The 15,855-nt window shown below is 40.5% G+C and overlaps 1 protein-coding gene across 3 annotated transcripts in view; it reads right to left on the bottom strand.

The window, feature by feature from the left end:
• Positions 1 to 1,684: 1,684 nt before the first annotated feature.
• kdm4b (lysine (K)-specific demethylase 4B) overlaps positions 1,685 to 15,855 on the bottom strand; it is a 61,001-nt gene continuing 46,830 nt past the window's right edge. For 2 of the 3 annotated variants that reach the window (XM_047375296.1, XM_047375297.1), the window contains exons 19-22: positions 15,599 to 15,778; positions 14,368 to 14,487; positions 9,348 to 9,440; positions 5,102 to 7,324 (exon numbers count right to left, since the gene is read on the bottom strand). In XM_047375296.1, the coding sequence (XP_047231252.1) occupies positions 6,836 to 7,324; positions 9,348 to 9,440; positions 14,368 to 14,487; positions 15,599 to 15,778 (882 nt within the window). In that variant the 3' untranslated portion in view covers positions 5,102 to 6,835. Of the gene's footprint in view, positions 2,068 to 5,101; positions 7,325 to 9,347; positions 9,441 to 14,367; positions 14,488 to 15,598; positions 15,779 to 15,855 lie in introns of those variants that run through there. The other variant, XM_047375298.1, reaches the window with a different exon arrangement.

The raw sequence follows: 15,855 nt of genomic DNA, 5'->3' as shown, positions 1-15,855 counted from the left end.
AAACATTTCTATTTATTTTTCTTGATTGAAGTGTATCACGATTGTACCAAGCCGTAAAACTTAAATACATACCAAATTGTGATTTTGTGGACAGTTACACCCCCTACTACCATTTTTATATTGAAAATATACAATTTATCTCTGAAGAAGTGATTTAATTGCAGGTAAACAATGTTTAATCTTGTTTCATTTATTAAACAAAAATTATAAACAAAAAAGCATGGTCTAACTTAAGAAAATTTTGGAACACCTCACCTCCTAGTAGGCAATATGTCCCCTATTGATTAAAAAAACTTCAGTGAAATGTTTCTTGCAGCCATTCGCTCACATTGAACTGGGTAAGGTTTGCCAGACTCCTCACAATTAGCTGTGAAATACTGAAGAGGCTTCCTGCATGCATACCCTGTTTCAGGTCACTCCGAACCATCTCATTGAGATCAAGATCTGGGTCCAGGACTTTCCAAGACTTAATTCTCAACCAGTCTGGTTCATAGTTGCTGGTATGGTTTGGGTCGTCGTCATGTTGCAGGGTCCAGCTCTGCTTCAGCTTCCATGTTTCAGAGATGGTCTCACATTTTCCTCAAGCATCTCCTGATGATGGTAAGTTGGCTATGTCCTGCTGCAGCAAAGCATCTTCAGCTCTGTGCTTGAGAGTAGATATGAGGTTATTTGTATTTGATTTTTGGCAAACCTTTCTGGTCTTCAAATAAGTTTAGTTTTAGATTAATCGGTCCATAGATTATTCCACAACTCCTTGTCTTTGTCTGGTCTCTTTCTAATCAACTTTATTTTGGCCTTTAGGTTAAGCTTGACGAGCATAGGTCCTCTCACTCCTCCTGATTGTACTGGAATGTGATGTAGGCCCTGTGATGACATTTTAGGGTTTTTGGAGACTTTTAGCATCTTGCAGTATGCTTTCAGTGTAAACTTGCTTAGGTGGCAAGACCTGGGCATGTTGGCAATTGTTTTGAATGTGCTCCACTCATGACTCTCTTCCACACAGTGTAATAGCTGATTTTAAAATACTTTTTAGGCATCTTTAAATCAGTTACTAGACCCATAACCTCCTAGAATCGTATTACAAACTTTCAAAATAATGTTCTAATCATGTGCTCCTGGTGTGATATGCCTTTGTGTAAATTTAACCATAAATGGAAATAAATGTGGGAGTTTATATATATTTTCACTTTGTGTAAATTTCCAAATATGTAAGAAGAGCAAATCCGTGCAAAGCGTTTAACCTTTGGCTGAAATTTGGTGCAACTCTGTAGCAAAAATCACATTTTCTAATTTCCAAAAGAACTCTATGAAATTGACTGTCACATCAAATTTTAGAGCTAAATGAAGTGAAAAAAACACAAGACAGACATGAATACGAAAATGTTGCAGAAAAACAGCCTGCTGCTGGAAACCTGGCAGAATTTATATTTTAAATAAGTTTTACTTCATGCAGGTGGTTCCTCTGTACCTACAGTGCACCCACCACCATTACTTCTCTGTTTAGTTGTAAAGGCAGTAGAGGGTAATGTGGCAGGAAAACGTTACTGGAGCCACACTGAAACTGTCAATTAGAGCAGAAAAAACTAGGAATCCGCAGCTACCTACTGTGCTGCTGTAGTTGATCATTAAAGAAAATATGCAAAATTACCAGAAAGACAGACATTGTACAGGGCTGCTGTTGTGTACATTTGCCTGTACAAGATCCTTGATTTCTCTTTGAAGAATATGTTTTGCATGCAGATCCTAGTATAGAATTATTCTTTATTTGTCCCTCAGTAGTAAAATCTATTTGTATTAACATCAGATTGACAGGCAGTTTAAAGCATACAGGGTGACACTAAAAATAAGCCTTTATAACAGAAGAAAATAATTGCATGACTGTATCAAATGTACATACTGTACGTCCATAAAGGATATTAACACATACTGTACTTCCTGCAGCAAAACAAAAAGTACAACCTCCCACAGGAGCTGATGGTCATCTTCTTCACTGCCACTATTCAGTCCGCCCTGTGTTCGTCCATCACTGTGTGGTTTGGCTCATCCACAAAACAGGTCAGGTCCAGACTGCAACGAACAATTAGGTATGCAAAGAGGGTCATCAGGGCTGACCTTCCCTCCATGCAGGACTTGTACAGGTCAATGGTCAGGAAAAGGGTAGCTAACATCTCTGCAGACCCCACACATCCTGCAAACAAACTGTTTAGGCTTTTACTTTGAGGTTGGTGCGACAGAGCGCTCTTTGCAAAAAACAGCCACAACAGACAGTTTCTTATCCCAGGCTGTCTCCCTGATGAATACAACGGACACCTTACAGTCTGAGTAGTCAGCTACTCTGCTGTGAAACAAAGACAGCATGTTTGCACTACAACATGCCTTTATTTCTTTTTATATATAAAAGAATAAGCTGTTCATGCATGTACATGGTATTCCTGTATTTTATTTCCTATTTATACTAAATGTCTGTATGCTGTGAGCACCTAAAACTGGAGTCAAATTCATTGTTTGTGTGCACAATCTTTGCCAATAAAGCTGATTCTGATACCGTTATGTACTGCTTTGCCTCACAGGGAAGTGACACTTTTAAATTATGTATTTTTCTAAACTATGTTTCAACTGTTCCCTGCTTGGTTTTGCCTGGTAATATTATCAAACTATTGGCATATTTTAATTCCTATTTTTTCTCTTAACTAGAAAGAACCCTGTTCCCTAAAGAAAATGTTGATGTGGTATTGAAAATGGTTTCGAGTATCAGTATTGTGTGAAATTGTTTTAGTGTTGTGAAAACAGATATACATATACATTGCATATACAGGGTTTGGACATTGAAACTGAAACACCTGTCATTTTAGTTTGGGAAGTTTCATGGCTAAATTGGACCAGCCTGGTAGCCAGTCTTCATTGATTGCACATTGCACCAGTAAGAGCAGAGTGTGAAGGTTCAATTAGCAGGGTAAGAGCAGAGTTTTGCTCAAAATATTGAAATGCACACAACATTATGGGTGACATACCAGAGTTCAAAAGAGGACAAATTGTTGTTGCACGTCTTGCTGGCGCATCTGTGACCAAGACAGCAAGTCTTTGTGATGTATCAAGAGCCACGGTATCCAGGGTAATGTCAGCATACCACCAAGAAGGACGAACCACATCCAACAGGATTAACTGTGGACGCAAGAGGAAGCTGTCTGAAAGGGATGTTCGGGTGCTAACCCGGATTGTATCCAAAAAACATAAAACCACAGCTGCCCAAATCATGGCAGAATTAAATGTGCACCTCAACTATCCTGTTTCCACCAGAACCGTCCGTCGGGAGCTCCACAGGGTCAATATACACAGCCGGACTGCTATAGCCAAACCTTTGGTCACTCATGTCAATGCCAAATGTTGGTTTCAATGGTGCAAGGAGAGCAAATCTTGGGCTGTGGACAATGTGAAACATGTATTGTTCTCTGATGAGTCCACCTTTACTGTTTTCCCCACATCCGGGAGAGTTACGGTGTGGAGAAGCCCCAAAGAAGCGTACCAACAGACTGTTGCATGCCCAGAGTGAAGCATGGGGGTGGATCAGTGATGGTTTGGGCTGCCATATCATGGCATTCCCTTGGCCCAATACTTGTGCTAGATGGACGCGTCACTGCCAAGGACTACCGAACCATTCTTGAGGACCATGTGCATCCAATGGTTCAAACATTGTATCCTGAAGGCGGTGCCGTGTATCAGGATGACAATGCACCAATACACACAACAAGACTGGTGAAAGATTAGTTTGATGAACATGAAAGTGAAGTTGAACATCTCCCATGGCCTGCACAGTCACCAGATCTAAATATTATTGAGCCACTTTGGGGTGTTTTGAAGGAGCGAGTCAGGAAATATTTTCCTCCACCAGTATCACGTAGTGACCTGGCCACTATCCTGCAAGAAGAATGGCTTAAAATCCCTCTGACCACTGTGCAGGACTTGTATATGTCATTCCCAAGACAAATTGATGCTGTATTGGCCGCAAAAGGAGGCCCTACACCATACTAATAAATTATTGTGGTCTAAAACCAGGTGTTTCAGTTTCATTGTCCAACCCCTGTACATACCTAGTGTGATGTGCCCAACAAACAAGCTCAAAAATATGGTCTCCTGCTGTGTGTTTGATGCAGAAATTCCTGCCAATAAACCTTCAAAATGAAGAATAAACAGTGCTGGTGTTTTATGCTAAATTATTGGCATTTTAATCATGGCTTCATTTAAAATTTGTAGCAGATAATCAGAAATAGGTTATCTCACACTGAAGACAACCACATTAGTCTGAGTTATTCCTTTACCACAAGACATTTTTGCATGAGTTTAGAGACCAACTCGGATTTAACTTTCTGGAGAAGATGCTTTCTCCTCGCAAATATTCCAAACTAGTCACACTTGTTTAGCCTTTTTCTAATTATACACTCCTGAACTTAACTTGCTGAGGTCTGCAGAGTTTGACATGGAGGTATTGGGCCTTGTCTTCAGGTAAATTTGCCAAGATGTCTCCTCATGAAAGGTTTGCCAGCTTTAAATCTTTTCTTCCTGTAAATACTCTCTCACTGCAGACTGAGTGCCAGTTGTTTGGAAACTGACTTCCCTTCCCAGAATGATGGACAGTAGGAAATACTCTTTGGCACTGTGCCAACACCTGCACACTCCAGACCAGCAAACTGTCTGAAATCCTGCTTGTCTACAAGTAACCACAATTGCTTAGTTTTTCCAAGCAAAGCTTCCAAATTAGGCTTTTGTTCTCAAAAAAAAAACAAAAAATGCCAGGGTGGAATCTTGTCAGTTCTTCTGCGCACTTTAGGTTAGATTTACATAATTTAAACCAAATAATTTTGTATGAATGTAAAAATACACGATTTAAAAAGGGGGGTTATTTTTCTCTTCCCCATAATTAAACATTGTGATTAAAAGTAGACATTACCCATAATTGAAAACATTAATTAGGAGTGTTGTCTTGTATAGAACACAATCTATAAAACAAAGAAAGGTTTGTTTTTGATAAAATTACTGTTTGTGGTGCAACTTCACATTAATGCGCTGATATAAGATTTACAGTGACAACTGCCAAACTTACAAAGAGGTTTATGAGTTATTTATTTTACTAACATGTAAGTTGCATACGTGATAATTACTTTAGTTTCCAGAACAAAAATAACTTAACATTAACAGGGACGAGCCTTAATTATCACAGCTAAAAATATCAGATGTTCGTACCTCTTCATTCTGATTATTGGACCAAGAAAAACAACATTTAGAAAAAGCATATTAAATCACACAAAACAGAGGAGTTGGCAAAAAGCACCCCACTTTAATCCCCATGAGTTAATTTTTGTTTGAATGGATCTCAGTTGGAACGCATTTCTGCTCAAATGTTTTAGTTGTGACAGGATATAAGGAGAAATAATGTGACATTTACAAATGTGAATCACAACACAAGGCCTGCGGTATGTACACTGGGGTCAGTGTTACAAGAAATCAGTCCATCGGTCTTGAAGCACTTCTGTAACAAAGAACGGACATGTGCAGGAAAAAAAAAGGAAACCAAGAGGATTTGAAGCACAAATTTGAGTGACGCGCTTGTTAAACCTGGTAAAGGTATTATTATTTATGATCGGCCAAGTTTGTGAATTCACAGAAAATCAACATAGAAAGAGTACAATAGAAAAACAGACATACAACAAATTACGATATAGATTTTTACTTACAATTAAAACCCAAATATGGTGCAATAAATGTATCATTTTTAGGGTTCCTACAAATGTTTCCTTTTACTAAATTTCCTATGTTTGGCAGGTTCAAGTGCAAGGAACCTGGTAGCGGTAAACCACAACAATACTCAGTATGGCTGACAAATAGCAGAACATCAGGAACTAATCGGTAATATCAGGGACAGTAATTAATCTGCCAAATGTTAATGTGGGATATTTCTGGGTCGTCATGCTTGTCCTCTGCTTGTAGGAACCCTGAGATCATTTTGGTGTGAAAAACAAAGATTAACTGTGGAACCGCCAAACGATGACACATAAAGGCATCATCAGATAACTACATCTTCACTAAACTTCAACGCATCCTCCAGAAAAATCTACTAGTGTTCGCATTCAACATGTTTGCTCTATTACAAATAATTCTTTCAATATTTAACAAAGACATTTAAATACTGAGTTCCCGGCTACAATACATATCTGTTTTAACCCCGTTTCCCCCAGTTTATGTCAGGAAATATTACAAGAACACACCTTGGCTAACGGGAGAGCCTGTAGATGGACAAGACCAGTCCACCAGATAGTTTCCCATCCACGGTTAGCTGGATTAAAAAAAAACAGATGCTGCTGGTCACTTGAGACAGAAGAGATAATGTCTTACGGAGCCTCCCTGCCCAGAGGCTGGTATAATGTTTTAGTTTTTGTAGGAAGAAGATAGGAGTGTGCCATTATTGAACAAATGCATCAGAGTAAGGAACTGATGCCACCTGGAGAAATATTTATATCAACGTGAGGGGAAAGAAAAGCACAGCAGCTGCCAAAAGAAAAACCCCAAGAAAAGTCTAAAAAGAAAAGAAATATACTGTTAAAAAACATGTTTGCTCATTAGCTGCTGCCTCAGAGCAGGTTAAAGCACCACTGCAAATATATTAACTCAAAAATAGAAAAAGTAACATGCATTAAAAGAGTGCTTCCGAGTCCATGTCTCCTCCTCCTCTCGCCTTGGAAGCATTTTGTCCGTCAACCAGCACTCAGAGTTCCCCTCCTTTAGCTTATGTCCTGTTGGCTCAGCCACTGCCAGCTGACTAATGACATGGAGGAGGTGGATTTTAATACACGGGGCCCTGTTTGTCGTCCTGAGGAAAACGTGAGTGGAGGAGTGTCTCCATGTAGGAGACGTAGCCGCTGCTCGGCGTGTAGCCGTCAGCCATGTGTTGGGGCGCACGTGGCGGGGAGGACGGGGCAGAGAGGAAGGGGTCAGAGTTCAAAGTGGACTGAACAGGGGTAGCCTGCTGAGACGGCAGGGGGTCGGAGACCGGGGAGGGCTCAGTGAGAGGGTCAGTGAGGTTGTTGCTGGTGTCCATTGGGGTCTCTGTGTCTGTCTGAATGCTGCTGACAGGGGTGGGAGCCTCCTGATTGGTAACGGGAGTTAGGGAGGGGGGCTCCAAGCTTGGCTGAGTGGTAATACTGCGTTTCTGCTGTGCTGGTGCTGAAGCTGGAACTGAAGTTTTAGGCTGAGTTGAGCTGGAGGGCAGGCGGCGGCGCTTTGCTGCTTGGGCTTCATCAGTGGAGACCTCCTCCTGTGGTGCAGGTAAAGCCTGGAAGCAGACAGACTGAGGCTTAGAAAAGATTGGGTGTTATCAAGAAGTCTTTATCTCATTATCAGGTATCCATACTTCTTTTAACATGTGCTTGATCCCTGGAGGTTTTTAGACAAGTCAAAGGGGATGTTTTCCAGGAACCATGGTGTTCATGGCTGGAGGAGTTTTGACTAATCCTGGGGGGAGCAGTCTCTCCATTCTTCTCGCCTCAGAAGCGATAGAACACTAAGATCTGTCGTTGAAATCCCTTTAAAACTTTTGTTGTAACTGTGAAATGATCTTGAGTTAGCTTAGCTTAATCAGCTTTTATTTCCTCAATGAGAGCCTTGCTCCCACCTGGCGGCTGTCTGGTCAACAGCACTGCAGTGGGAGGAGTCGGTGCTCGGCGTCTGCTGACGTGCAGCAATTGTTTTTAGGGACGCTCACATTAAAACTACTTAGGAAAATTAATGCACCATAAGTTCAGAGGAAAAAATCGTTCCAGATCTCACAAGCAATAGTGCCTAAAGTGTTTATCTGGGTCTTTCAAAGCTGCATAAACCAGGCTCTATAAAGAGAAAATGTCCTGGTAGTCCTTTCGAAATAACGATAAAGAGGGCAACACCTAGTGCTTTACATAAGATAAAACAAGAGGCCAAAACTAAAAACATAAATGACACAGAGCTAAATAATGGGAAAAAAAAAAAAAAAAAAAACATGTAATGGCTAAGATTTTGCCAAAGGCCTGCCCCAAAAGATATAAAAATCTAAAGTTTGCATTTAAAAACATTAATTGTCCCTTCTGTCCCAAGGTCTGCAAGAAGGCCTTTCTGCAGACGGGCCATAACAAGAAAATGATAGCTCGCAGTGCATTTTATTGCTTGTGCATGCAAGCAAGGAATTTGAATGTTTCACATCCTCTCAGCGTGCACACATTTAAATCTAAATGTGTGCACGCTGAGAGGATGTGAAATATTATCAGCATTATTATTTATTTAATAATAATTCAATAATATTTATTTATAATAATTTATAATAATTTATTTAATAATATTATTATTATTATTATTATTATTATTATTGCATATTATCAGAAGACTGTTTTCTGAAAACCTGAGTGATCTGGGTGGCTCATATGACAAAAGCAAACCTGTTGAATATGTGGGGCTATGACCATTATTGATTTCAAAAGCAGTCATTTCAAATAAACTTAATATGATTTCTATAATGTAATAGGCAGCCAATCTGGATAATCTCTGATTGACTGAGTAATCCCAGCATTTTATGACAACCTTTATGTAAGATAAGGAAAAGCTCCTGTTGGCCAAACAATATATTCATTTACTGATCAAATGTTCACATCAGATTGTTTTACAGTTTATATTTAAATGCAAAAAGCAACACCAACTCACAGACTGTTCAACATTAACAGATTTTAAGCATGAAGAACCGAGGCAACCTACTGCTGTCTGTCTTTTCAGAGATGACAGAACATGAACCAGTATTAGCTTTATTCACTCAGACTCTGTTAGTTTAGCAGGTGGTACTCAGTCTCTGGGTCGTGAATATCTGAGTCCTGGTCAGGGCTATTTATTGCAGCCCTGCTACATTTTTATTTGCTCTGCTTTCTCTGTCCAGTATCTCCCTGGAACCTGATTGTTTGCAAGGGAAATTTAGCTTGAAACCTCCGCTTTAACTTGCAAACAGAAGAACCCGGGTTTAAGACTAGGCTGAGTGAGTGTGGGTGAGCCCGGGACATCGCCTCGTATACTATGAACTACCGCAGTGCAGGTTTGTTTTGTTTTTGGCCATCACAAGCTTGGTTAAGTGAAAAATAGACATTATAAGTGAGGTATGAGAGAACCACAGGACACTTTAACTCCAGCATGGTAATGACGTCTTAAGCACAAGGGAGCCACACATTAATGCACTCCTTGTTTGTTGTCTCATTTGCTCTAAACAGACTTAATTAGAGAAAAAACACCTCGTCTGGGTTGGAGTTTGATGGCAACAGAAAGCAAAGTTTTAGTAAAATACTCACCAGTCGAGACCTAACTCTTTTAGGTAATTCATGATCCAGCAGAAAGATCTCCGAGTGTTTGAGCATCAACTGACTTTGGTCCTGAAACTCCACCTAAATAGATGTAATAAACAATGAATTAGTTTCTATTAATATTTTTTCTGTAAATCACAGAAAATATTTGGTTCTATCCGAGGAGGGAAAAAAAAAACAATCATTAGAGGTTATACTGAAAACAAAGAGAACACAGCAGGGAATAAATGGCAGAAAGAACATCAGATTGGTTCTATGAATAGAAATTAAGTAATGCCTGGGAACCCAAACCAAGCCCATCACAGCACCACAAGAATGGTTCCATCAACCTACCTGAGTGGCTGTCAAATTATCCTTGACCATGGCACTGAATCAAAGCTGCTCACTGACTGGATCAGAGCCTCACTTAAGCTCTTTAAACATACAGGGGTTGGACAATGAAACTGAAACACCTGTCATTTTAGTGTGGGAGGTTTCAAGGCTAAATTGGACCAGCCTGGTAGCCAGTCTTCACTGATTGCACATTGCACCAGTAAGAGCAGAGTGTGAAGGTTCAATTAGCAGGGTAAGAGCACAGTTTTGCTCAAAATATTGAAATGCACACAACATTATGGGTGACATACCAGAGTTCAAAAGAGGACAAATTGTTGGTGCACGTCTTGCTGGCGCATCTGTGACCAAGACAGCAAGTCTTTGTGATGTATCAAGAGCCACGGTATCCAGGGTAATGTCAGCATACCACCAAGAAGGACGAACCACATCAAACAAGATTAACTGTGGACGCAGGAGGAAGCTGTCTGAAAGGGATGTTCGGGTGCTAACCCGGATTGTATCCAAAAAACATAAAACCACGGCTGCCCAAATCACGGCAGAATTAAATGTGCGCCTCAACTCTCCTGTTTCCACCAGAACTGTCCGTCGGGAGCTCCACAGGGTCAATATACATGGACGGGCTGCTATAGCCAAACCTTTGGTCACTCACACCAATGCCAAACGTCGGTTTCAATGGTGCAAGGAGCACAAATCTTGGGCTGTGGACAATGTGAAACATGTATTGTTCTCTGATGAGTCCACCTTTACTGTTTTCCCCACATCCGGGAGAGTTACGGTGTGGAGAAGCCCCAAAGAAGCGTACCACCCAGACTGTTGCATGCCCAGAGTGAAGCATGGGGGTGGATCAGTGATGGTTTGGGCTGCCATATCATGGCATTCCCTTGGCCCAATACTTGTGCTAGATGGGCGCGTCACTGCCACGGACTACCGAACCATTCTTGAGGACCATGTGCATCCAATGGTTCAAACATTGTATCCTGAAGGCGGTGCCGTGTATCAGGATGACAATGCACCAATACACACAGCAAGACTGGTGAAAGATTGGTTTGATGAACATGAAAGTGAAGTTGAACATCTCCCATGGCCTGCACAGTCACCAGATCTAAATATTATTGAGCCACTTTGGGGTGTTTTGGAGGAGCGAGTCAGGAAACATTTTCCTCCACCAGTATCACGTAGTGACCTGCCCACTATCCTGCAAGAAGAATGGCTTAAAATCCCTCTGACCACTGTGCAGGACTTGTATATGTCATTCCCAAGATGAATTGATGCTGTATTGGCCGTAAAAGGAGGCCCTACACCATACTAATAAATTATTGTGGTCTAAAACCAGGTGTTTCAGTTTCATTGTCCAACCCCTATAAATGTAGACTTCAACAATATTCTCGAAAAGAAGAAAAAGGTCAGGGTTCTGACTGACCGCTTGAACAGCTGGAGGCTTGTTTTGGTTTGTTTTAGCTCAGCGCAAAAGCATGTGAAAAATACTAAAAGATATTGTGCTACAAGAATGACTCCATGCATTATTAAAATACCTTGCAAAACTATTCAAACCTCTTGAATTTATTTTTATTTTTTTTACATCTAATCACAATTCAACCACAAATTTAATTGCATTTTAATGTAATAACCCAACAAAAAGCAGAGCATAATTGTGATGTTGAAGGAGTTGCAGCTAAATGCGACTGTGCAAATATTGTCTCAGGGGGGTGGAATACAGATGCAGGTCACATTTCAGACGACAATTAAAAGCCATACATCATTTTCACAACCATATTCTTTGTTCAGTTCATATGTCACATTAAATCACTGTAAAGCACACTGAATGTAATGGGGCAACATTTTTAAAAGTTCGATGTGTTTGAATAGTTTTGCAGAGCTCTCTCTCTATATATATGTATATATATATATATATATATATATATATATATATATACTGGTCCTTCTCAAAATATTAGCATATTGTGATAAAGTTCATTATTTTCCATAATGTCATGATGAAAATTTAACATTCATATATTTTACATTCATTGGAAACTAACTGAAATATTTCAGGTCTTTTATTGTCTTAATACGGATGATTTTGGCATACAGCTCATGAAAACACAAAATTCCTATCTCACAAAATTAGCATATCATTAAAAGGGTCTCTAAACGAGCTATGAACCTAATCATCTGAATCAACGAGTTAACTCTAAACACCTGCAAAAGATTCCTGAGGCCTTTAAAACTCCCAGCCTGGTTCATCACTCAAAACCCCAATCATGGGTAAGACTGCCGACCTGACTGCTGTCCAGAAGGCCACTATTGACACCCTCAAGCAAGAGGGTAAGACACAGAAAGAAATTTCTGAACGAATAGGCTGTTCCCAGAGTGCTGTATCAAGGCACCTCAGTGGGAAGGAAAACGTGTGGCAGAAAACGCTGCACAACGAGAAGAGGTGACCGGACCCTGAGGAAGATTGTGGAGAAGGGTCGATTCCAGACCTTGGGGGACCTGCGGAAGCAGTGGACTGAGTCTGGAGTAGAAACATCCAGAGCCACCGTGCACAGGCGTGTGCAGGAAATGGGCTACAGGTGCCGCATTCCCCAGATCTGGGCTACAGAGAAGCAGCACTGGACTGTTGCTCAGTGGTCCAAAGTACTTTTTTCGGATGAAAGCAAATTCTGCATGTCATTCAGAAATCAAGGTGCCAGAGTCTGGAGGAAGACTGGGGAGAAGGAAATGCTAAAATGCCAGAAGTCCAGTGTCAAGTACCCACAGTCAGTGATGGTCTGGGGTGCCGTGTCAGCTGCTGGTGTTGGTCCACTGTGTTTTATCAAGGGCAGGGTCAATGCAGCTAGCTATCAGGAGATTTTGGAGCACTTCATGCTTCCATCTGCTGAAAAGCTTTATGGAGATGAAGATTTCATTTTTCAGCACGACCTGGCACCTGCTCACAGTGCCAAAACCACTGGTAAATGGTTTACTGACCATGGTATCACTGTGCTCAATTGGCCTGCCACCTTTCCTGACCTGAACCCCATAGAGAATCTGTGGGATATTGTGAAGAGAACGTTGAGAGACTCAAGACCCAACACTCTGGATGAGCTAAAGGCCGCTATCGAAGCATCCTGGGCCTCCATAAGACCTCAGCAGTGCCACAGGCTGATTGCCTCCATGCCACGCCGCATTGAAGCAGTCATTTCTGCAAAAGGATTCCTGACCAAGTATTGAGTGCATAACTGTACATGATTATTTGAAGGTTGACGTTTTTTGTATTAAAAACACTTTTCTTTTATTGGTCAGATGAAATATGCTAATTTTGTGAGATAGGAATTTTGGGTTTTCATGAGCTGTATGCCAAAATCATCTGTATTAAGACAATAAAAGACCTGAAATATTTCAGTTAGTGTGCAATGAATCTAAAATATATGAATATTAAATTTTCATCATTACATTATGGAAAATAATGAACTTTATCACAATATGCTAATATTTTGAGAAGGACCTGTATATATATATATATATATATATATATATATATATATATATGCCGTCTATAATGGAGATGTGAGATCGCAAGAGTTACATTTGAAATTCTGCAAGTAAACAATGGGAAAATCATCTCGGGTCCATGTTTTTATTTGAGTCACCAGGGACATTCACAACAGAAAGGTTTCTGAAACAGGCATCATTACAAAGTATGGAGAAGTCTACTTAAGCCTAACAATGTAGCTCTGTGTGTGTGTGTGTGTGTGTTTCCTTCCACATTGCCACCTTATAGAGCTGTTACAGGTCAATGTTTAGTTCCACACTGTGATATCAGCACTAAGAAGAAACAAATGTAGAAAGTGTTGCTTCTCAAAATATAATACATGAATATTTTACGTTGCCAGATCCATTTAAATCCAAAGTATTCAAAACACAGCCTCAGGAAGAGGACTAAGGTCTTATTTACAGACATTTTAATAGTTTATCCAATATTCATATCAAGACATGATTTTCAGATCACATAACCTTGATCTACCAACCAGGATTTAAGAAAAAAAAAGCATAATTTATTAATAAGCCTTAGGGTGTATTCATGCTCACAACATCCACCTTTCAGCATTTTAACTTTTCATTTTCAGTTTTTATATTTTCAACAAGTTCCTTCTGCTTTGAAACAGCAGTGAGGCTTATTGGCTAACCAGAGCAAGACCAAGAGGTAATGTTGGTGCTGATGACGCCACACAGCAATGGGCCCATAAATGTATCAGTGAGGCTTTGCTCTCCTCTTCATCTCTGGATGTGACTGCTAACAATTCTCCACAGGAAGCTGCTTGGCAAGCTGTGTTTTTTTTTACGGTGAATGTCACCAAAACCTGGAGAACTTCCTGAAGTCCTCGCTGATAAAAAAAAAAACTATCAAATAAAATAAGCAACCAATGTGTGCTTAAGTTTTTCTTGCTCTAAAACTCTATTAAACTTGTACACAGTGATATGGGACAGTTCATTTCATTTTCATTAGTCAATGTTTTTGTTAATTTTGACATTTTCACACACAGATGCGTAACTAATCCATCTTCTATTCAGACAGTAACCCACAAAACTTTTTGTCTAACTTCAACCTGCTGATTGTGGGTCAAACTGGGGGCTAAACAGAGACAAACGAGGAGCTGCAACCTGTAAACTAGGCTAACAGAGTTCTCCTCACCTGGTAAAGCTTGTGGACGTGCTGTTTGACAAAGGAAGCTTTGAGGTTTTGACCCTCCGGTGTGCTGACTACAATCAGATCTCCTGCATCAGGAGGACCGGTACGCAGGCAGTCGTGATTCTGGAGGAGGAAGAATAAAGATGAATGAACTGGAGGATGCAGACAAAAGAAGAACGCTGAATTACAGAAATCTGCTCGACTAGTTTTACTAGTTTTATCTGCAAGGAGGGTTTTCCTCATTTTCAGCTGCTTATAACTTGACTAAAAAGTTTTACTTCTGAAACTCAAGGGTAGTATTTAGCATTTTAAATTGGATTACCACTATAGCTACCATATCAATTCAACCTCCTCGTGAGCAGATTTTATGGATTCAATACTTTAATTTTATTAAAATTGTGTTTTTTGCCATCATTTAACAGAACATTTTAAAAGGATATCTATATTTATAAAGGGGAATGCATTTTCTATATTTTAAGCCTACAAACCATACATCAGTCGCTACGATATACATGTAGGCCTTGAAATGAAAACACCATACCGACTATAACCATAAGAGTAGCTGCTTGGATTAATGGTGAAGTGTTCCCCAACATTTTTCATGTAAATGTTCCAGACTTTTCCCACCTGCAGGGTCGTGGTGGGTTCTGGTGCATATCTCTGTTGGACAAGAGGCAAGGTACACCCTGGAAAGGTGCTAGTTCGTCACATAGCAACAACAGAGACACACAGGACAGACAACCATACATGCACACACTCATACCTAAAGCTGTTTAGAGAGACCAATTAACCTAACAGTCATGACTGGATGTCTGAGGACCTGGAGAGAACCCAAAGTTGCACGTGGAGAACATGCAAGCTCCAGACCAGGGTTTGCTCTCTTCTTGCTGAATGGCAACATTTCTACCAGCTGGACCGCCATGCAGTGTCGGTCTTATGTTCATTGCAAAATATAAAACAGCAAAGAGAAGAAACGTGACGGAATAATGGATGGAAGAATAAATAAACAACGAAAGACAGACATTAAGGTATACTAGGAAGGATTGGATGAACAATGGATGCACAAGAGTACAAAGAAAGATGGACTGAAGGAATGACACAACTTTAAGACAATGAGATGGTAAATAAAAGTCTGCAAATACCCCCCCCCCCCCCATACTCATTCATCCAGAGCCAGAAAATACTGAAAACAAATTCCAGACTGGATAGAAACCCCGATGGTGAAAACACTCACCGCTATATTCTCTGGGTGCACGTTGTCACAGTATGAGCCCTCTTCAAAGTTGACCTCGTAGAACGTCTGTGTTGCCAGGCCGATGATGGTGCAGTGGTAGTACCAGCCGTCACTGTTGCGCCCAATCACCTTCAAGCCCAGCTCTGGACCCTGAGGAGCAGCTTTAGGTGCTGTGCGAGGCTTCAAGAAGAACACAAGAGGGGTCAGGCCTGGGATTCAGGAACAATGTTGGGATTATTCTACAATTAGTAATCATG

This window comes from Girardinichthys multiradiatus, chromosome 9 (genome assembly GCF_021462225.1).
Source record: "Girardinichthys multiradiatus isolate DD_20200921_A chromosome 9, DD_fGirMul_XY1, whole genome shotgun sequence".
Lineage (NCBI taxonomy): Eukaryota > Metazoa > Chordata > Actinopteri > Cyprinodontiformes > Goodeidae > Girardinichthys > Girardinichthys multiradiatus.
Note: the sequence above shows the minus strand (reverse complement) of the source record. Positions and strands in the feature narration are given on the sequence as shown.